We start from the raw sequence: 23,027 nt of genomic DNA on the forward strand, positions 1-23,027 counted from the left end.
CTGGTGCTCCAAGAAAATCAGACTGCATTATCAGAGAAGAATTAGGGCCACATCACTGCAGTTAGAAAAACGATTATGCTCCCAGGGGTCTTAATGGAAGAAACACAAGGCAAGCAGCACATAATGTGGTCAATCAGAAAGTGACATGAAATAAAATTAACAGCCCACATCCTGAGGTTACTTTCTCTCTTGTGTTAAGATTCCTGAGACAACAGCTGCTGTAGCTACCTTGGTAACTAATGGTTGACATCACCTCATGCAACATGCAAAAGACCAGAGCATGAAAGTGTTACTTACATAGTAACATACAGGGGCATAATCGAACGGTGCCGGCCATCTACATGGGTGGCCATCTATATGGCCGGCACCGCAAACAGCGATCCCGAACCGTATTATCGAAAAAGATGACCGGCCATCTTTCATTTCGATAATACGGTTGGGGCTGGCCAAATGTCAGAGATGGCTGGGTTTGAGATGGCCGGCATCGGTTTTCACCAATAATGGAAACTAATGCCGGCGATCTCAAACCCGGCCAAATCCAAGGCATTTGGTCGTGGGAGGAGCCAGCATTTGTAGTGCACTGGTCCCCCTCACATGGCAGGACACCAACCGGGCACCCTAGGGGGCACTGCAGTTGACTTCAAAAATTGTTCCCAGGTGTATAGCTCTCTTACCTTGGGTGCTGAGCCCCCCCCCCAATCCCCCCCAAAACCCACTCCCCACAACTGTACACCACTACAATAGCCCTTAGGGATGAAGGGGGGCACCTACATGTGGGTACAGTGAGTTTTGGGGGGTTTGGAAGGCTTAACATTTACCACCACAAGTGTAACAGGTAGTGGGGGATAGGCCTGGGTCCACCTGCCTGAAGTGCACTGCACCCACTAAATACTGCTCCAGGGACCTGCATACTGCTGTCAGGGAGCTGGGTATGACATTTGAGGCTGGCATAGAGGCTGGGTGGGAGGGGGTTGGTGACCACTGGGGGAGTAAGGGGAGGGCATCCCCGATTCCCTCCGGTGGTCATTTGGTCAGTTGGGGCACCTTTTTGAAGCTTGGTCCTGAAAAAAAAGGGACCAAGTGAAGCCGGCGAAATGCTCATCAGGGCTGGCTTTCTTTTTTCCATTATCGGGCGAAGCCGGCCATCTCGTGACCACACCACGATCCCGCCCACGTCCCACCTTCGCTAACCTACCAACATGCCCCCTTGAAGTTTGGCCAGCTCCGCGATGGAAAGCAGTTGGTGCCGGCCAAAATTGGCTTTCGATTATACCGATTTGGCCGGGTTCAGGAGATCGCTGGCCATCTCCGATTTGAACATCTGTAAGGTATTAATCCGCAAACAAACCTTTTCCGTAGATGGAAAGGTGGTAGAACTAGAGGACATGAAATGAGATTGAAGGGGGGCAGACTCAAGAAAAATGTCAGGAAGTATTTTTTCACAGAGAGAGTGGTGGATACTTGGAAAGCCCTCCTGCGGGAGGTGGTGGAGATGAAAATGGTAACGGAATTCAAAAATGTGTGGGATAAACATATAGGAATCCTGTTCAGGAGGAATGGATCCTCAGAAGCTTAGTGGAGATTGGGTGGCAGAAGCTTTTGTCTCCTGGACTCCTTAAATCAAGTAAAACAAGAATGATGCGATGGAGATGTGAAAATGATCAAAACAGCCAGAGGCAGTGGTGGATGCTCATGTGTCTCACTGCAGAACATACCAATCTCCCCCTTCCCCCCCTCCCAATCATAGAATGCCAGGGATTTCACTAAATGCAAAGGAAAAGACTGCTGGTGTAAGCAGATGTGTCCTGGCTGGGACCAAAACTAGCAAACTCAGGGGGTTAAGTGACTTGCCCAAGATCACAAAAAGCAGCAGCAGGATTTAAACCGATCACCTCTGAATATCAAGATCGGTGCTCTAACCACTAACCACAAACCATTCTTCCACTCCAAGGCTATCAACTCCATTACCCTTTACCCTTTTAACCTTTAAATCAATTGAACAGGGCTTTTCATTGACATTCAGTGGCACTTAACCAGTTAAAGGAAGTGGTTTGAGAGGAAAAATTCCCTAACTGCTATATTTCACTGTAAACAAGTTTTTTTTATGTTACAAAAGTTGGAACTCCTCCCATACAAATGCACTGGGTCATTTGGTGGGGGGGGCTTATGTCTCTGGAATTTCCAGTCTGATCTGGCCCATTTTCAAACCTGATGTGTCCTTTTACCGTTTTTTCCCCACATGTCAAGTTTCATCCCATAATCTTTGGAGAATTATTTTGCCCCTAGGAAGACAAACAGACATTCTCAAGTCTGTTTTGGTGGCTGAGGACGTCCAATTGTCCATTTGTCCAAGGGCATGCTGCTGGACCCGCCCCAGTGGATGACAATAACTATGGATGCCAGTCTCAGGGGCTGGGGTGCTCACTGTCTGAGGTAGTTTGCTCAAGGCCTTTGGTTTCCTCTAGAGGCGACCTTATCGATCAATCTCTTGGAAACCATGGCGATTCGTCTAGCTCTAGAGGCATTTTCTTCCCTGATAGAAGGCAAGTCGATACTCACTCTTTCAGATAATGCAACAGCAGTCGCGTATGTTAATCGGCAGGGAGGAACAAGGAGCCAGCGGTTACATCTCAAGACATCAAGACTCATGCCTTGGGCGGAAGCACATTTGACAGCTCTGTCAGTGTCTCACGTAGCAGGAATAGAAAATTTTCAAGCAGATTTTCTCAGTCGTCACACTCTAGACCCGGGAGAATGGGCTTTTGGACCAATGGCATTTCAAGCGATAGTGGATCAGTGGGGGTTGCCAGTCATGGACCTCTTAGCCACTCATCTGAACGCCAGAGTATGTCATTTTTTTCAGTCGCAGAAGGGATCCCCGAGCGGATGGAGTGGATACTGTTCTGCATCTGTGGCCGGCGGGCCTTCTCTATGCGTTTCCTCCGTGGCCTCATCTGGGAAGGCTTATTCAGTGAATCGAGGCACACGGGGGACTGGTGATTCTGGTAGCTTCAGATTGGCCATGCCCACCGTGGTACGCGGATCTCTTGCACCTTTGAGCCACTCCTTCCCTCCGTCTTCTGGAGGATCCCGGCCTTCTTGTTCAGGGCCAATTCTTCATCCAGACCCGGCTCGGTTTTGTCTTACAGCCTGGCTCTTGAGCGGGCGCGGTTGATGAAAAGGGGCTACTCTGCAAAAGTCATTTCCACTATGCTTTGTTCTTGTCGTCGGTCAATGTCTCTGAATTATATTAGAATTTGGCAAATTTTTGAGGCAAGCTGCGCTGATCACAATATTTCTCCTTTGAGGGCCTCAATGCCAGAGTTGTTAAACTTTTTGCAGCATGGCTTTGATAAGGGCTTGGCTCTTGCTTCCCTTTAAAGTTCAGGTCGTGGCTTTGTCGTTTTTCAGGGCAGGTCCTTAGCTAGTCTTCCGGATGTGTCTCATTTTTTAAAGGGGGTAAGCCTCCTGCGGCCACCTCCTAGGTCCATATTTCCGGCTTGGGTACTTAATATGGACTGTAATGGACATACCTTAACCCTCATCCCCCCTCCCTAACTTCCCCAATGTATCTACCAAACACGAACCTTCTTTTACCACAATAACGCCTGTATTTGTTCATACCACAACTGGCGAACGCCGTTGCAGTACCATCTAAGCCACATTGAGCCTGCAAATAGGTGGAAAATGTGGGATACAAATGACACAAATAAATAAATAAATAATTGTTTTCCAACTTCCATTGATTTGGAAAGAATTTTTAAAAAATCCTAATCTATTTCTTCTTTCTGAGTACATCAGCAACTTGATAATAAAACTGACCAGAGACCTGATCATCCCTACCCCTGGTCTCTCCATACTCGCCCCGCTTAAGACCCCAAATTCATCTCAAATGCCTCTAGCCAATCCAGAAGACTCCCTCTTCTTTCCAGCCAGATTGCATCCCAGCATTACTCAGTGGATATTTGACCACTTTGAAAACTATTCTCCCCATGCCTCCGAAGCAAACACCCACAGAAGGTGATCTCTCCACAGGAGAACCAAAGACAAACGTACAAACAGTGGATCCAATAAAAGTCCTCTCACAATAGGAGTCTTCCTGAACAAGGTCTTTATTCAAATCAATAAAAACAACCCGACACATGACGTGTTTCGGCCCTGAAGGCCTGCGTCAGGGGTCTATTGATTTTCGATGCAAAATACCTTGTAAAACAGATGAATCACAGCCAGTTAACTGTTAACAGAGATATCCTGTGTCTCAGACTGAGGCAGAAACTACAGCGATCCTAGCTCTCAAGCAAAGCTTTCGCCTTTATTTCACAATGGTTAATATTAGTCTCATTCTACAATTAAACAAAGAGAACTGAAAGACATATTCACATAGCTACAATAATAAACCTCACCCTACCAATTTCACCAAACTCTCTCAACTTAACACTATAACACAATGCCAATTCTCTACCTGATATGCTCTGCTGACATGCAAGTAAAGCAGACACTACCAGAGGTAGAAAGATTCATCTCTTTACATCAGAAAATTACTTTACTCTTTAAATGAAATATGGTGCTTGAGCTGTCTTGTACCACACAGTTATCGCATAATCTCCATCTTCCTCAAAAACTTCAGAACATCAAGGTCCAAAAACATCACAGTGCCTTCCTTACAAACTACCACTGCAGCTCCTTGTGATCTTGGGCAAGTCACTTCATCCTCCATTGCCTCAGGTGCAAACTTAGATTGTGAGCCTGCTGGGGACAGTAAAATACTTAGTGTATCTGAATGTAACTTGCCTTGAGCTTTTACTGAAAAAAAAGCATGAGCTAAATCTAAAAAAAAATTTAAAAACCATAAAATAACTGGGTCAATATTCAGCCTTCAGCAGTCAACATTTTTTTTAAACATTGGCCACTGTGAATGTTTTATAGCCAGAAATTCAGTGTTGGGCCGGCACTGGATATCGAGGTATCATGTGGCCACCGGAACTTCTCTTGCTACTGATCACATGCAGACCGGTACCTGGATAACTACCTGGATAAAGTTCAGACCATCTTTCTGCTGTCCTAGCTTTACCTGCAGTTACCCGGTTAGTGGATTGAATATTTCCCAGCTCTGCACAAATTCTGCCCCTGGACTGCCCCAGTACTGCCCAGAGAGAGCTGAGGTGGTCTGACTGGATTTTCAGTGGAATTATTGAGGATAATTTTGCTGAAATCTAGGTATGACCTGGAAAGAGAAACTTAGCTGCGTAGAAACCACTCCTAGCCAGATACGTCTCACCGAATATCGGGCCCAACAGCTACCTCTTTGAAGAGTAAATGTAATGTTATTTACGCAGGCTGCCGAAAAGGTCTTTTAAGGAAGATTAAGACAATTCAGAATATGGACACACACTTAATGTTTTCTGCTCATAAATATGACAGAGTTTCCCCATTATTGAAGGGCCTCCATTGATTACCAGTGGAGGCCCAAATTCAATTTAAGGTCTGTATCATAGTGCTTAAAATCCTTTATGGTCAGTCACCTGAATATATGCTTGACTGGGTCCAGATAACTACTAGAAATAGAGAACTTAGAGCTAGCTTCATACTACATTATCCCAGCCCTGTTAGATTAAAAAATAATAATAATAATGTATTTGGTAAGTCTTATGTTTCAAGCTCCGCAGCTGTGGAATTCTCTTCCTGTACAATTTCAAAAAATGCAGAATTTTCCTATCGTTCAAAAAACTTTGAAAACCGTTATTTTCAAGAAGTTTCTATATTGGAATTGTTATCTTCTTAAACTGTAATTTACTTGATCAGTTGTGAATTCACAGGATATGCCTGCTCCTTCTCACTGTAATCCACACTGACCTCTTATGGTTGGATGCAGAATATAAGAAATAAGTAAAGTAAAATACTTCTCCTTACCTGTGCTCTAGCTCCCGGATGGACAGCACCACTCCAGACATTGATGGTTTCTGTTGTATTGTGGCCAGGAAAGAGAATTCACTTTTATTCCTGAACAGCTGAGCTATCTTCTCATTTAAATGGGGTGCTGCATGAATTTCTCTCTGAATATCTGTGAGTAAAAATTAACATGAAAGAAGTGGAATTCATTGAAAATGCTCAGTTGGATGAATACAGGTTACAATGTTTGTTCCACTTTTTATGAGTCAGCCCTAGTACACCTGCATTTACTCAATCTACAATCTGAAAATAACATTCCTGGCTGAACATGGTGGGCTTGTCACTTTGAGAAAGTGACAACTGACTACTTACTGATTTTCTGACAAAGTTCTGACATGATGCTAAGCCACCAGGGTGTGCTGGAGCCAGATAACGTTGCTGTAGGTAAGGTATGCAGTCAACAAATGAAAGTTTAAAAACCTGGAAATCCCTTAAAACTACTGATCCTTAACAGCATTTCATCTGTACCACGAAGCCCTTTCTCTCCCCTTCCACCTATATTTAAATGCTTGATCCCCTCCCCAAAGACTTAAGTTGCTAAAAATGTCACCTGGTGTCTTCTCTGGTCAAAGCTAAGAACACAGCATATTATTTGAATAACACTACAATTTCCAAACTATCATTTTGTTTTGACTTGATGAAGAGCATACTGCATGCAAAAGCTAATCAAGATGCATTTTGTCCAATAAAAAGGTATTATCTCATATTTACCGATATTTATTTACGCACATTCAATATAAACTACAATGTCAACATGCATCCCATACGTCTCTGCTCATGACACTGTTCAAATGTTTTCCAGTCTTGTTAGCGCAAAGAAAAGTAATGCCGTTTGCCCCTTAAACTGATTTATAGGTTAACAATGCATTTGAAGACGGCCAAATGAAATTCAACTTCATTGAATTTCTGAGCTCTGTGTGCAGAGTGTATTTTACAGAGCAATGCATTTGTAAGGTCTGTTGCTGTGTTGTGAAGCTTTTGAAAGTAAATCCTTGTATAATAGACCCAATGCGTCTGCTTCATGCTTCAGCGTATCCTCTGGTCCCCACTGGGTTGCATCATGGAGCCTGTGCTCCATCTTCTGTTCTGAGATACTGTACATTGGTGTACAGACAGCCTGGATCACACCAACCAAGTTCCTACTTTTTAGGTTGTGCCAGGTATTTAAGATCCAGACTGACCACTGTCAAAGACAGGATGCTGGGCTCAATTATTGTTTATTAGGAATTTACTACACTGCATTCCTCTAACTTGTAGGATGAAGCAGTATACATAAACTAAGTTAAGATAAAATAAAATAGGAAAGCATAACATTCAATAGCATATCAAGTCATGGAGGAGGAGTGGCCTAGTGGTTAGTGTGGTGGACTTTGGTCCTGGGGAACTGGATTCGATTCCCACTGCAGACACAGGCAGCTCCTTGTGACTCTGGGCAAGTCACTTAACCCTCCATTGCCCCAGGTACAAATAAGTACCTGTATATAATATGTAAGCCGCATTGAACCTGCTATGAGTGGGAAAGCGCGGGGTACAAATGTAACAAAAATTAAAAAAAAATAAAAATACCAAAAGCTACTGTCATGAAAGCTCTGAACCCGGTTCTCCATAGGCCTCATCAAATAAATAGGCTTTTAAGGGGGGGCTGAAAGCTGGGAAAGGTAAAGTGCTCCATAATGTGAGTGCTACACAGAAAAAGGTTGAATGTCTGGTAGCTTCTAGACGAGCCTAGGAACATGTGAGAATTACCAGATGGTGGTTGTTTAAAGAACGGAGTGACCATGTGGGTATGTGAGGAATCATTGATCTGGAAAGATAAGATGGACAATCTGAATGAAGGACTCAGAATGCAAAAGTCAAAACCTTGAAATGAATATGAAAGCGGATAGGAAGCCAGTGTTTTCCCATTAAGAGTGGTGTTATATGGTCAAATATTTGGCTCAACAGAGAAATCTTATTGTGGGAAGTTTTTTGTAGCAATTTTTTACTAACATCTTCTTATCTCCAGGAGTCCTTCTGCACTCATTTGTAATAGCATCATATGCCAGGCACCATCTAGAAGGGAAGAAAACAAAGAGGCACAAAAAAGCTGCAGCAAAGGTCCAAATGTCAAAGAAAGAGCAGCCAGAGGAACCAACTAGTGGCAAACACAGTTTATTAGGAGCAAACTTTGATAACACAGTGTGATATATACTATTCTACCATGGAGGTGTTTCAATCATCACCCAACATGTTTCAGCAGTAACAACTGCCTATATCAGGGGCTCAATTATTGTAATAGGAACAGACATCTTCAAACCAGATATTCAATGTGTAAAGATTGTCTACACTGGGCTCCACTACTTTTGTAAGCATTTCACACTGGCTTCATGAAGCCCAATGTAGGCAATACTGATCAGGGCTGAATTTGGGAGGGGAGGGTGCCGAATTTTGAACACCATTTACTGAATTCAGGTTATGGCGCCTGGGTGGTGCGTGAGTGGGGGTGCAAAATTATGCATGTAACTTACTGAATTCTGTAAGTTGCCAGCGTATCACCGAACTTAGGCAGAAGCTGGTATAAGTACTCACGCCTAAGAGGAAAAGCAAATGTATAATCCTGTTAATCTAGTATTTGTGCCTACTTTGTATTATAGAATATGAGCTAATCAGGTACCACCTACTGTTCCAGAATTACCTCTAAATGATTTCATGGTGGATTCCTGACAACTGAGCTGAATATGGAATTAAATGTGATGTTGTTAATTATCTGACTGCAATAGTGATGGCACATACTAGATTCAACCTTTACATCAGCAGTTCAATTTCAGTCAGTCAATGTTGTAAAATGCCTTAAATTACAAAATAGATAATTTAGTGACAATGACATTTGGTTCTTTCTTAAACTGCTGTCTGCTACCCTCCCATCTACAATAAGGTACAAGAGCAGAACATTTCTGGGATGAGAAACTTCTTTCTTGGAACACTGTCAAGAGTCCAAAGATGGATAAACTGCAGTCCATTAGGTCTATTTTTCACTGGCAGCATCCATTCACACTGAGAGAGAGAGAGAGAGAGAGAGAGAGAGAGAGAGAGAGAGAGTGTGTGTGTGTGTGTGTGTGTGTGTGGGCGCGCGCAGGCATATATTTGAATACATCTGTGAGTGTCTGTTGTCCATCACAGTTATAGTGCAAATGTTCGCATATGTGTATGTGTCCACATTATTATTAGCATTTGTATAGCGCTACCAGATGCACGCAGCGCTGAACACCTGATACAAAGAGACAGCCCCTGCTCAAAAGAGCTTACAATCTAAATAATACAGATAGACAAGACAGTTACAGGTGAAGGAGTAATGGGAGCTAAAAAGCAGCAGTGAAAAGGTGGGTTTTCAGCATAGATTTGAAAACAGGTAGAGATGGAGCTAGACGTATAGGTCCAGGAAGTCTATTCCAGGCATAAGGTGCCGCGAGAGAAAAGGAGCAAAGCCTGGAGTTAGCAATGGAGGAGAAGGAGGACGACAAGAGAGATTTGTCCAGTGAATGGAGTTCACAGGGAGGAATGTAGGGAGAGATGAGAGTGGAGAGGTAATGGGAGGCTGCAGAGTGGATGCATTTAAAGGTCAATACGAGAAGTTTAAATTGAATGCGGAAGCGGACAGGGAGCCAGTGAAGTGACTTGAGGAGTGGGCTAGTGTGGGTATAACAATTCTGGCGGAAAATAAGTCGTGCCGCAGAATTTTGGACAGATTGGAGAGGAGAGAGATGGCTGAGCAGAAGACCAGTGAGAAGTAAATTGCAATAGTCCAAGCGAGAGGTGACAAGGGTGTGGATAAGGGTTCTGACAGCGTATTCAGAAAGGAAGGGACGAATTTTGCTAATATTGTAGATGAAGAAACGACAGGTTTTGGCGATCTGTTGAATATGTGCAGAGAAGGAGAGAGAGGAATCAAAGATGACTCCAAGGTTACGAGCCGAGGAGACAGGGAGGATGTGAGAGCCATTAACAGAGATAGAGAAAGGGGGAAGAGGGGAGGTGGGTTTAGGGGGAAAAACGAGAAGTTCAGTTTTGGACATGTTGAGCTTTAGATGGCGTTGAGACATCCAAGCAGCAATGTCGGACAAGCAGGCTGAGATTTTGTCCTGAATCGAGGTTGAGATTTCAGGGGTGGAGATGTAGATCTGAGAGTCATCAGCATAAAGATGGTATTGAAAGCCATGGGATGAAATCAGGGTACCAAGGGAAGAGGTATAGATGTATGTCTGCTGTATATCAAGGCTGGTTTTCACTGGGCAACATCTGTGCACACTAGGCACACTGTGTATGTACATGTGTGTGTGTGTGTGTGTGTGTGTGTGTGTGTGTGTGTGTGTGTGCGCAAATGTGTGACTGTAGGTGTGCATGCTTGTATAAGTATGTGCATGCCTACATATCTATGCGTGTGTGCCTGTTCATGTGTACAACATTCTGGATCTGAAATGTTTTTTTTCAAATTGGTCGAACAAGACCATCCCCTGCATAGTGCTGCTGAAAATCCAGTCTGACCACCATGGCTCTTGTCGGTGAATGCTGAGGTTGTCCAAGGCAGAGTTGGAAGGAGCCGGGAGTTATGTGTGTACCAGTGATATTCAGTTCCAGTGCCTGCATAGCTAATAGGCTTGTAGAACCACAAAAAAGTCAGTCCTAACATTGCCCAGTTAGGTATTACAGTACTAAATATTGGTCATAAGTACATAAGTAATGCCACACTGGGAAAAGACCAAGGGTCCATCGAGCCCAGCATCCTGTCCACGACAGCGGCCAATCCAGGCCAAGGGCACCTGGCAAGCTTCCCAAACGTACAAACATTCTATACATGTTATTCCCAGAATTGTGGATTTTTCCCAAGTCCTTTTAGTAGCGGTTTATGGACTTGTCCTTTAGGAAACTGTCTAACCCCTTTTTAAACTCTGCCAAGCTAACTGCCTCCACCACGTTCTCCGGCAATGAATTCCAGAGTTTAATTACGCGTTGGGTGAAGAAAATGTTTCTCCGATTTGTTTTAAATTTACTACACTGTAGTTTCATCGCATGCCCCCTAGTCCTAGTATTTTTGGAAAGCGTGAACAAACGCTTCACATCCACCTGTTCCACTCCACTCATCCTATATAATAATTCTCACCTGGAACATTCTGAAGCTCACTCTGTGGGAGGGAAACACTGAAGGCTAGGCTGTCAGCAACACTCACTTTCACTCAAGCACCACTCACTGTCACTCAGGACCCGCCCTCAGCCATGCCCCTTCCGGACATAATTCGCAACCCCAACGTTCTAAATGAAGCCTCAAAACTGGAACTGTGAGGCGCCAGAGATATCCTGTTTGCCCATGCCTGGAAACCGGAAGTCAGAATTGTGAGGCGTCATGTGCCCCTCCCTCGCGTCACAACGTCATGACGACGAGGGCGGACCACACTGCAGGAAACAAACGCGCAATCTCTCAGCTGGGTGCCCAGGCTGCAAACGCGATCTACCCACGGAAACAGCATCACCTGTGAAGCGTCGTGTGCCCCGCCTTCGCGTCAAAACATCATGGCGATGAGGGCCGACTACACTGCAGGAAACAAACGTGATCTCCAGCGGACCACACTGCAGGAAACAAACGCGCCATCTCCACGGAAACAGCATCACGGAGTGCGCAGGTGCCTCGAGGAGGGTTGGGGGACAGCTGCCTCGCTGACGGTGGGTGGCAAGGCTGAAAACGCTATCTCCCCATGCCTGCAGGGGGCTTCGGGGACAGCTGGGTCGCTGACCATGGCTCTAGAGGCTGCAAACCCCATCTCCCCCTGCCCCAAAACCTTGCTAGCGCCCGTTTCATCTCTCCCAGAAACGGGCCTTTTTTACTAGTTATTTTATATACCTCTATCATGTCTCCCCTCAGCCATCTCTTCTCCAAGCTGAAAAGCCCTAGCCTCCTTAGTCTTTCTTCATAGGGAAGTGGTCCCATCCCAGCTATCATTTTTGTCACCCTTCGCTGCACCTTTTCCAATTCCACTATATCTTTCTTGAGATGCGTAGACCAGAATTGAACACAATACTCAAGCTGTGGTCGCACTATGGAGCGATATAACGGCATTATAACATCCTCACACCTGTTTTCCATACCTTTCCTAATGATACCCAACATTCTATTCGCTTTCTTAGCCGCAGCAGCACACTGAGCAGAAGGTTTCAGTGTATTATCGACGACGACACCCAGATCCCTTTCTTGGTCTGTAACTCCTAACGTGGAACCTTGCATGACGTAGCTATAATTCGGGTTCTTTTTTCCCACAAGCATCACCTTGCACTTGTTCACATTAAACGTCATCTGCCATCTAGCCGCCCAGTCTCCCAGTCTCGTAAGGTCCTTCTGCATAACTTCAGAGCACCACCAAAGACTTGGATTTTCAGTGCCAGTGCCCGGACGGGGCCTGGAACTGAATATCTGGGTCTAAATTAACCAGGGTGGTCAGTGTTTAAAGAAATGATGACCACTGCTGGCAAAATATTGACTCATGTGTTTATTACTGAGTGTATTTTTTCCTTTGGTTAACAAAACATAAGGTGACTCCTTTTTATCAGACTAAACTTTAAGGCACTCCAAGCCCTTCCTCAACTCTAATCCCAATTCCAATAATGAAATAAACAGAAAGAGCAGGTCAGAGCAGAAAATGATACTGCCAGAAAATACAGCTGAATAATACGAACATCTGAGAAACCATGCTGAGTCAGGCCGAGGTCCATGAAGCCCAGCATCCTGTCTCCAACAGTTGTCTGCCCAAAAGCCCAGAAGAACCTCATCATCAATCAGCTTAGCTGAACTTTGAGCTTTAATACACAATTAACTACTGCAACGTAAGACATCTGGATGACACTGAGCATTCAGTGAAGCCTGTAGGACACGAAACAACATTAAGAGACCCTAGTTCAATTCTTTGCATTCACAACTCCTTCCTTTTAATTGTGAATGGCGTCCTGACACCTTCTAATGTGATATTTCTTTTTTTCTTACAAAAAAATGGCCATAAAATTCTCACTTGTAAAATTCTATGCCACCCTGCTCGGCTTCAGATGGAGAGCAGAAAGGGTTTAGAGATGTGTGAGACAGTAAAAGTTACTCAGCATTCAGTGCATATTGCTATGAACTATTTCCTTCCTAAATCTGATCCGCTGGACACAGCAGGGTATTCCCAATAGCTCTGAATGCTGGTAATGAGTATGGACCTAATACTGAGAGACTGCAAGAGAAGCTCAGCTCCCCAACCCCCATTTCATTTTCAACCTTTTCTTCTCAAGCTGAAATGATTTAAACAAGAAAAAAGTTGTTTCCCTTTCTGTTGGTTATGTCTAGGGTGCAGTGGAAAATATTTTCACCATAGTGTGATTGAAAATTTAATTATGTGAAAGATGTGGAGACTGTCTCAGTGGGAAACACTTTTCTGTCCCTATTTTACCTTGTAAAAGCGGGCTCTGCTAACACGACATTTTTATTGTTTTCCATATGTAGTATATATCAAGGTAAGTCAAGAAGTTGAATTTGAACAGAAAAAATATAGTAAACTCCAAACAATTGACTGTTTAAAAGTGGTGCAATCTGCAGGGCAGGGTATGGAACCCTAATGATGAACTCATGGTTTTTATGTATGGATTCTCTACTACTTGGGAGCCAATTAAAAAAAAAAAACTACAACCGCAAAACGAAACAATCACCAATCAGAGAATTCAGCCCTCAGAGATCAATCAGCATTTTTTAAACATTAGCCAGGTACCAGCCAGCACTAAATATCTGGGAATAACTTGGATGACACCACTTATTCAACTGGAAGCCAATGCAAATCAAATATAATTGGTATGATGTGTTCATACTCTATAGCTCCTAACAATAAACTTATATAGTGTGTTGCAATAATCAAATCTATTTGTTAGCAGTGAATGATTGAACCCCTATTGTAGGGTCCATATACCCCAAATGTTTTCATGTATATTGTGCTGACATTGCAACTAGTGTTCTATGCCATACTGTTACTTTAATATTTTTATGGCTGTAATTGTCTATTACCTATGTCTGGCTTATTCTTGGCATACACCACTTTGAGTGAATTTCTTTAAAACAGCAATAAATAAATCTGAATAAATAAATGTATAAATGAGAGCATAGCTACCAAGCTGGCATAAAAGCAATAATATTATAAATGAACCACTGCTCATATTTGTGCCTTCATAGATAGCTTAGGTTTAAGTCAGGCACCCAAATTATCATTCACACTACTCCAAAATATGCTAAAAGAGGCCTGTCTCTGTACCTAATCCACAGAGATTCAGATTTAGAAGGACTAAGGGATCCTTTTACCAAACTGTGGGAAAAGGGCCCTGCAATAGCCATTTTTCCTGTACGCCAGGGCTATTTTTTACCACAGCAGGTAAAAGGCCCCCAGACAAACATGGCCATGCGTTAACACTACTACATGTGGCTGAGAACCCTTACCACCACCCACTGAGGTGGCAATAAGAGCTCCCACGGTACCCTGGCAGTATCCAGGCAGCACACAGCGATGCCCGAATACCACCAAGTTACTGTCACTCAAGCCATTTTCGGGGGAGTTTGCTTTTCCCCTGGAATTGGCATGCACTCAGGGTAGAACTACCACCAGTAGCCGCATTGGGCCAGCGGTAGTCCCGATTCAGCATTCAGTAAGTCCACGTTGAGCTTACTGATGCCTTGAAAAAGACCCCCTAAGTTTTAAGCAATCAGTTTAATACCACGTCCAAGCAAGTATTAAGAATCACATATTGATTGCTTGATACTTTCTAAAATGGGTCATTAGTTACATGTCATCTGCAAGACTACCACTAGAGGTCAGTGCTGCCACTTTGAGAGCTGAAAAGGGACCAATCCAACACCTCCCACTAGATACCAGGAACCACCTCTGGGTAAGTCCCAGAGATGCCTAGACATCTAGGGGCTTGGGGCAGGGATCAGGATGATTGCAACTGGGGAAATCAGAATGGGAGTTGGGGGGGGCCTCACATCCACATATGTGGGTCCTGTCTGATAGTCACGTCAGGATTCATAAAATTATCTTATATGAATCCTGATTTAATATAGGCCAGAACCCGCATACAGTGGGGGAAATAAGTATTTGATCCCTTGCTGATTTTGTAAGTTTGCCCACTGACAAAGACATGAGCAGCCCATAATTGAAGGGTAGGTTATTGGTAACAGTGAGAGATAGCACATCACAAATTAAATCCGGAAAATCACATTGTGGTAAGTATATGAATTTATTTGCATTCTGCAGAGGGAAATAAGTATTTGATCCCTCTGGCAAACAAGACCTAATACTTGGTGGCAAAACCCTTGTTGGCAAGCACAGCGGTCAGACGTCTTCTGTAGTTGATGATGAGGTTTGCACACATGTCAGGAGGAATTTTGGTCCACTCCTCTTTGCAGATCATCTCTAAATCATTAAGAGTTCTGGGCTGTCGCTTGGCAACTCGCAGCTTCAGCTCCCTCCATAAGTTTTCAATGGGATTAAGGTCTGGTGACTGGCTAGGCCACTCCATGACCCTAATGTGCTTCTTCCTGAGCCACTCCTTTGTTGCCTTGGCTGTATGTTTTGGGTCATTGTCGTGCTGGAAGACCCAGCCACGACCCATTTTTAAGGCCCTGGCGGAGGGAAGGAGGTTGTCACTCAGAATTGTACGGTACATGGCCCCATCCATTCTCCCATTGATGCGGTGAAGTAGTCCTGTGCCCTTAGCAGAGAAACACCCCCAAAACATAACATTTCCACCTCCATGCTTGACAGTGGGGACGGTGTTCTTTGGGTCATAGGCAGCATTTCTCTTCCTCCAAACACGGCGAGTTGAGTTCATGCCAAAGAGCTCAATTTTTGTCTCATCTGACCACAGCACCTTCTCCCAATCACTCTCGGCATCATCCAGGTGTTCACTGGCAAACTTCAGACGGGCCGTCACATGTGCCTTCCGGAGCAGGGGGACCTTGTGGGCACTGCAGGATTGCAATCCGTTATGTCGTAATGTGTTACCAATGGTTTTCGTGGTGACAGTGGTCCCAGCTGCCTTGAGATCATTGACAAGTTCCCCCCTTGTAGTTGTAGGCTGATTTCTAACCTTCCTCATGATCAAGGATACCCCACGAGGTGAGATTTTGCGTGGAGCCCCAGATCTTTGTCGATTGACAGTCATTTTGTACTTCTTCCATTTTCTTACTATGGCACCAACAGTTGTCTCCTTCTCGCCCAGCGTCTTACTGATGGTTTTGTAGCCCATTCCAGCCTTGTGCAGGTGTATGATCTTGTCCCTGACATCCTTAGACAGCTCCTTGCTCTTGGCCATTTTGTAGAGGTTAGAGTCTGACTGATTCACTGAGTCTGTGGACAGGTGTCTTTCATACAGGTGACCATTGCCGACAGCTGTCTGTCATGCAGGTAACGAGTTGATTTGGAGCATCTACCTGGTCTGTAGGGGCCAGATCTCTTACTGGTTGGTGGGGGATCAAATACTTATTTCCCTCTGCAGAATGCAAATAAATTCATATACTTTCCACAATGTGATTTTCCGGATTTAATTTGTGATGTGCTATCTCTCACTGTTACCAATAACCTACCCTTCAATTATGGGCTGCTCATGTCTTTGTCAGTGGGCAAACTTACAAAATCAGCAAGGGATCAAATACTTATTTCCCCCACTGTAAGTGCTGGTGGCCAGGACATGCCTCAATAGGTCCATATATTTAATACCAGTGTTCAGATATGACCCAGTATATATCCCAGGTCTAATTTAGCCATCAGTGCTTAAAAAAAAACGTTGACCTGCTGATGGCTGAATATTGACTATCTTTTTAATGTCTCTTGCAAGGGTTCCCTCTACATTTAGCAGAATCAAATCCAGAAAGTACAGTTTGCAGTACAAGAATATTCATTAATCAACTTCTGAGAAGTTCTGAGAGAAGAAGACATTTCTCTGGGTAAGTGATATTATTTTGCTCTGTGCTTGATAATTTAAAGATCAGGTTTAAAAGAGGAGTTATGGGTTATTGATAAACACAGTTAGACTATAATTTATTAACTAGACGTCAAACCCTTTTCCCCATAGTTTTAAAACTTGAGTTTTCTGCCACAGCATTAACAGATAGATTTTAGAAGGCACAGCAGGGCCTAGTTCAGTCCTCATTTCCACCCCCCTCCCTAGCTCCCACTCACCCCTAGCTCAACTATTTATTTACAGTCACTTATTCTAATTAGTACAAGAGGAGAGTTTTCATTAGAGTTTTAATTACATTTAATTAGTTTCTGAGAAGCAAACAATAAATAAATTACATATCATACCATATAATCTTAAGGCTCTTTATATTCATCTGATATCCCTAGTACCTTAAGAAGTTTTAATTAAACAACTCTATAATACTAAGATTCAGACAACAGTCCAACAGCAAGAGAGGTGCTATCCAGTCTTTTGCATTCAGTGTCACATATATGAATATCTCCCAGTTTGTGAGAGGTTATATGTGTGTGCTCGATGCAAAAAGCTCCTAGCTCTCATAGAATGAGTCCATTCTCTTGAGGCTAAAGTAGGAGACTTTGAGGAGCTGAGTAAGACAGAGAGGTACATAGAGGAAGCCTCCAGGGATGTTGTAGAGAAGTCCCACCTCCAGTCTGTCAGCCCCTGTGCTGCCTTGGAGAAGGGAGGTCTTCTAAAAGGAGAGCATCGCCCTGGTGAAGCTGGAAGCAATCCTGTACCCAGGACCAGCCCACCAGGGGAAGCAATCAGTGACGTAGCTAGGGGGCGCAGGGTGAGCAGTCGCTCCCCCAAACAGGTTTTTAGAAAAATGGCGCCTATGCGCCTCTCCTGCCCACTCTCCCCATCCGTGTGGTCACTTTACTGCCCTGAAGTGCTGTTCTCTCTCCGGCGATTCCCATAGTCAGCCTTCTGCAAGCATCTGGGCCTCTCTCCTCAGGCACGTCCCGCCTACTCTAATACAACTTCCTGTTTTCTGCAGAGGTGGGACGCACCTAAGGAGAGGCCCTGACGCTTGCAGAAGGCTGACTATGGGAATTGCCGGTGCCGGAGGGAGAACGGCGCTTCAGGGCAGTAAACGTGACCACGTGGACGGGGAAAGTGGGCAGGAGAGGCGCATAGGCGCCATTTTTTCTAAAAACTCGGGTGGGGGGGGATGGCAAAGTCCACTGTAAGCAAGGAAGTCCATTTGGTTAATCTGTTTCCACTCCCCCCTGTCCTCCCCCACGCAGCCGTCATTTCAGGTCACTCAAAACAAAGCAAGCAAACTTAAAAAGTGAAGGAGAAAAGAAATAACAATTGAATATCACTAAAACAGCTTCAAAAATTATTGTAGCTGGTAGAAACTGCAAATCTAAACTCTAGTTTTTGCTCATTTTTCTTCACTGTTCCTATATATAGATGTCCAGATTTCAGTGAGGCTATCCTGTTTCCTGATGGGTTCATCTTAACTGTAGTTGTAATCTGCCTTCGGAAGCCTGGTGTTATAAAGATGATAGAATATACTGAAATTAAATGGAAGTAGAATTAAACTCTCCTTCATTGGTGCACATGGAATCACATCTTCATCTGTTTTGTAGACGTTTACCTTTTAGATACACAAAGGGATTATTCTGTTTTGAACGTGTTTCAGGGGCAAGTAGTTTTATAAGTCAAAATAAAAATAACTATTTTGTTTCATGCAAATCTCTTTTGTTTAAACATAAATGGGCTATAAGCCCCTAATTCAGTCCCCTGGTTTTCTTATATTTCGTTCTTGAGATGACTTATATTGTGCCAAAACTGAAAACTCTTACCTCTATCTGGTCGATAATAAAAGGAATACTATCTGCCCTAAAAAGTTGTTTTGTGGCTCTACATGAGGAATTGTGATATTGAATAAATAAGTGTATGTTTGTGCCTCTAGTCATGCATCCTATGTTTATATAATCCTTTCAAAAAATCCAGTTAATTGTTTAACATTAGTGGAACATAGCCACAGAGGCATGGTATGGTTGCATTTTTAATATGATAATACTAGGGCCCAGCTAAGAAACAGGTTATTTTGAGTTAGTCTTCACTGGACCAATCTTGCTTTCCTTGTGCCATCACTATCCAGCAGGATAGGCAGTGTCTTAAAATGTGGAGGATAAAGGATTTTTTTTTTTTTAAACAATAAAGAGTGACAACGTGGATGCAGCATCTCATAGGTTTGCTTGCTTTGTTTTGAGAGTACAGCAATGGCAGCTGCATGGGGAAGGGGAAAGTGAGATTGGCCTAATTGGTTTCAACATTTTGATGTCACTTGGTCTCCTGCCTATTAAACCTACTTGGAGCTGCCAGAGGATGGACCGTGGGAGCAGGCCAGGGAGATATGTGGCTCCAAGGAGGATGGGGAGCGCTGAAAGAGACAGGAAAGAAGGTTAACATGGGGAGAGAGAAGGGTAAAGGCTGGACAGGAAGGGAGAAGGACACAGAGTCAATAATGGACAGGGAGAGGAGAGGGACATTGGAACGCAAAGAGGCAGTGCTGGAAAATGAAGAAATTGGGACGCAGGGGCACTACTGAAAAGTGGGGGGAGGAAGATAGGGGCTCTACTGAAAAGGAGGGGGATAGGGACACAGAGGGGCACTACTGAAAAGGGGAGAAGGAGACAGGGACACAGAATGGCACAATTGGAAGGGGGAATGGAGATATGGGGACAATGGTGAAAAAGGGGCGAGATGGGGACAAAGAGGTAATGCTGGAAAAGGGAGAAGATGGTAACACACGGGTAGTGCTAGAAAATAGGGGAATATGGGTACACAGGGCAATGCTAGAAAAAGAGAGAGATGGGGACACCTGGATGGCAGATGCTAGAAAAGGGGGAGATGAAGAGACCAGGTAGGCTTGTGCTGACAAAGGGGGGGAGATGGGGACACAGAAATGGCAGATGCTGAACATGGGGGTAGGATAGGGACAAGGGACACAGAAGGGAGATGCTGGACAGGACAAATAGTGGTGCAGAGGAAAGAAGGATGGTGCACTTGGAGACAGAAGAAATGTCGGATGGGCAAAAGACCCTGTAAAGGCAGAAGAAACAAAAAAAAACAGAAAAGAGACAGCAAGACCAAAGCAAATGAGAAAATAAATTGTTCAACCAACAGTAGAGGGGTCCAAGTGCATTTTCTTAAGTCATTTTGGATGTACTGCAGTACAGATTTTGATGGGTAGAATCAGGGACTGCAAATCCCATATGAATTTGGGATGTGAGTTCACACTAGGACTGGTTGAAAAATCTCCCTTCTGGAACTGGATCATGTGGCAGCTCTATACACAGCTATTTGATAGTGGGGACGTAAAATGCAAGATCAGTGCCAAACAGATGTAGAGAAGGAAAGGAAGAAGACAAGAGGCACAAGAAGAAATGGAAAGGCCAACCTGGAAAAGAATTTGTAAGGCTGACTCATGGAACATGGAAAAAAAGACTGGGACCAGCCAAATTCCCAGACAACAAAGGTAGAAATTTTTATATAATACTTTGTAAAGACTGAGATGTACCTGCTTTGTAAAATGTACAGGAGAAAATGCATTTCTGTCTCTCTCTCTTTTTTTTTTTTTACCAGTATTGCACTATTTATAGAGTCTGGCTTCCTTGGACAGAGAGTGGGGGGGGGGGGGGGGGGTCTCTATTTCAATTCTGTTGTTGTTGGGTTTGTTTTTTTTTTTTTTTTTGTGGCTCCTTATTCTGTATTAGATTGGTAGAATGGAATGTTGTCACAATTTGGGTTTCTGCCAGGTGCTTGTGTCCTGGGTTAGCCACTGTTGGAAACAGGATACTGGGCTAGATGGACCACTGGTCTGACCCAGTACAGCTAATCTTTTGTTTATATAGATGAGGGTCTGTCCATGTTCTGCATGTGTGACTGAGGTGAAGGATTCTGCTAGCATGTAGTGTCTGTGTAGAAATGTGTAACAGTGCAGTTTGTTCCAGTTTCCCAATAGTAGGTATATTGGTGCTCCACAGTCCAGTGTAATATATATAGCACTGTCTTCTGATAGGTGGGTTAGGGCTGTTATGGTGTGGTAAGTTTTCTGTTCTAGGGCAGTCCTGGAGTACCCCCTTGCCAGTCATCACCCAAACAAAAGCCCATCTGATTTAAACGAGGTGACTAGCAGTGGAAGGAATGTGTGTGCTATTCCTGAATATTTTTACTTTGTAGTTAAGAAGACAGATTGCCTGCTCTGGCCAGTCCAGGGACCTCTTCTGCGTCCTGCCTCCTGATGTAACATACTGTTTCCTTGTAGGCAGGACGCAACAGAGACTGCCTGTATTAATCATTGCCCGCCATAGCATCTGAGCAACAACACAGACTCTGCTGTCTAGCTGACACCAACCAGCGCCTATTTTATAAAAGTCTGCTCCCCCTGAGATCAGAACCTGGCTACGCTTCTGGAAGCAATATCCTCTCACACCAAGGATGTGTCTCCAGGAGCTTCTGCCCAGGATGGAAGGGTTATGATGACTGTTGTAGTTGGTGATTCGATTATTAGGCATGTAGATAGCTGGGTGGCTGGTGGATGTGACGATCGCCCGGTCACTTGCCTGCCTGGTGAGAAGTTGGCAGACTTCATGCGTCACCTAGATAGGATTTTAGATAGTGCTAGGGAGGAGCCGGCTGTCTTAGTACATGTGCATACCAATGACATAGGGAAATGTGGGGGACAGGTTCTGGAAGCCAAATTTAGTCTTTTAGATAGAAAGCTCAAACCCAGAACCTCTAGGGTAGTATTTTATGAAGTGCTCCATGTTCCATGCACAGGGCCCAAGATACAGGCAGAGCTCCGAAGTCTCAACGAATAGATAAAGTGATGGTGCAGGGAGGAGAGATTTAGGTTTGTAAAGAACTGGACAACATTCTGGGGAAGGGGGAGCCTATTCCGGAATGATGGGCTCCACCTTAACCAGGGTGGGACCAGGCTGCTGGCATCAGCATTTAAAAAGGAGATAGAGCCATTTTTAAACTAGAAACTGGGGGAAGGCTGGCAGTCGATCAAAATCATATGGTTCGGAACAAGGTATCTTTCAAAGATATCACCAAAACAGAGATTAATATATGATACCTGCTCCAAGTTAATACAGAAGCACTTACTGCCACCTATTTAGGAGGTAGTAAGTGATTTTGTGTTAGCTCTGTGTTAGCCAGTTAGGGTGGGCTAAGTATAACATGCTAGCTGGCTAATGCTTCCATACCCACTCTCCACCTGTGCCATGACCCTAGACATAAAAATTCAATAGCATGAGATTTAATGCACAGGAACTGGCAACTACTGCAAAACTCCTTAATGCAGTTCCGCAGTTCCTCAGTACCCTGTTTGAGTGCTTGAACTGCATTTTAATGGGGTAATTCTATAAAGATACATGCCTAACCGAGCAAAAGTTGCACACTAAATTAGACTAAAGTCATTTGTGCACATTAACTAATTTAAGGGTTCCTTTACAAAAGTGCGCTAATGTATTTATTGTGTGCTAAAAGCTAAGAAGTCCATTTTATACCTGGGGGCTTCTTAGCATTTAGCACACACTAATGAGTATCAACATTAATTTGCTAACCCAGTGAAATTCACTAAAAGAGCCGGTTCACCCTTATTTCTGTTAGGTTACTTCTCCCCTGTATTACCTCATCACCTCTGTCCCAATCATTTGCCCCCATTACCCTGCCCTGCCTCATCCAACATTCTTTTTCTCTCTCACTCTCCCTCCCTGTCCCTAGTGATCACTCCCTCTGTCTCTCCCATTCCCTAATTGTCTCTACCTCTTTCTCCTCAGATTATTTATAACTAAAGTGTCATTTTTCCCTTCCACCAGGATTTGTTTTTCTTTATACTGTTTGTAGTCATTTGAGCTAATGACTTTCAGTCCAAAAAAATGCAAAAAGGCTGTGAAATTTACTATGTCATTAAGAAACTTATTAAGCGTTTACTTCATAGTTAGTGAAAAATGATCTACCAATAAGAAATGCTAGATATAATTCCATGAAACATTTAAAACCTCGTTCTTCCAATCAATTTCATAATATCTAAA

The 23,027-nt window shown here is 43.8% G+C and overlaps 1 protein-coding gene across 1 annotated transcript in view; it reads right to left on the reverse strand.

Moving 5' to 3' along the window:
• Window positions 1–23,027, reverse strand: part of NELL1 (neural EGFL like 1) — a 633,167-nt gene that overhangs the window by 526,796 nt on the left and 83,344 nt on the right. The window contains exon 3 of the mRNA XM_030200710.1: window positions 5,911–6,061. Coding sequence (XP_030056570.1) covers window positions 5,911–6,061 — 151 coding nt within the window. The remainder of the gene's footprint in view (window positions 1–5,910; window positions 6,062–23,027) is intronic.

The sequence above is a fragment of the Microcaecilia unicolor genome, chromosome 4, assembly GCF_901765095.1.
Source record: "Microcaecilia unicolor chromosome 4, aMicUni1.1, whole genome shotgun sequence".
Classification (NCBI taxonomy): Eukaryota; Metazoa; Chordata; class Amphibia; order Gymnophiona; family Siphonopidae; genus Microcaecilia; species Microcaecilia unicolor.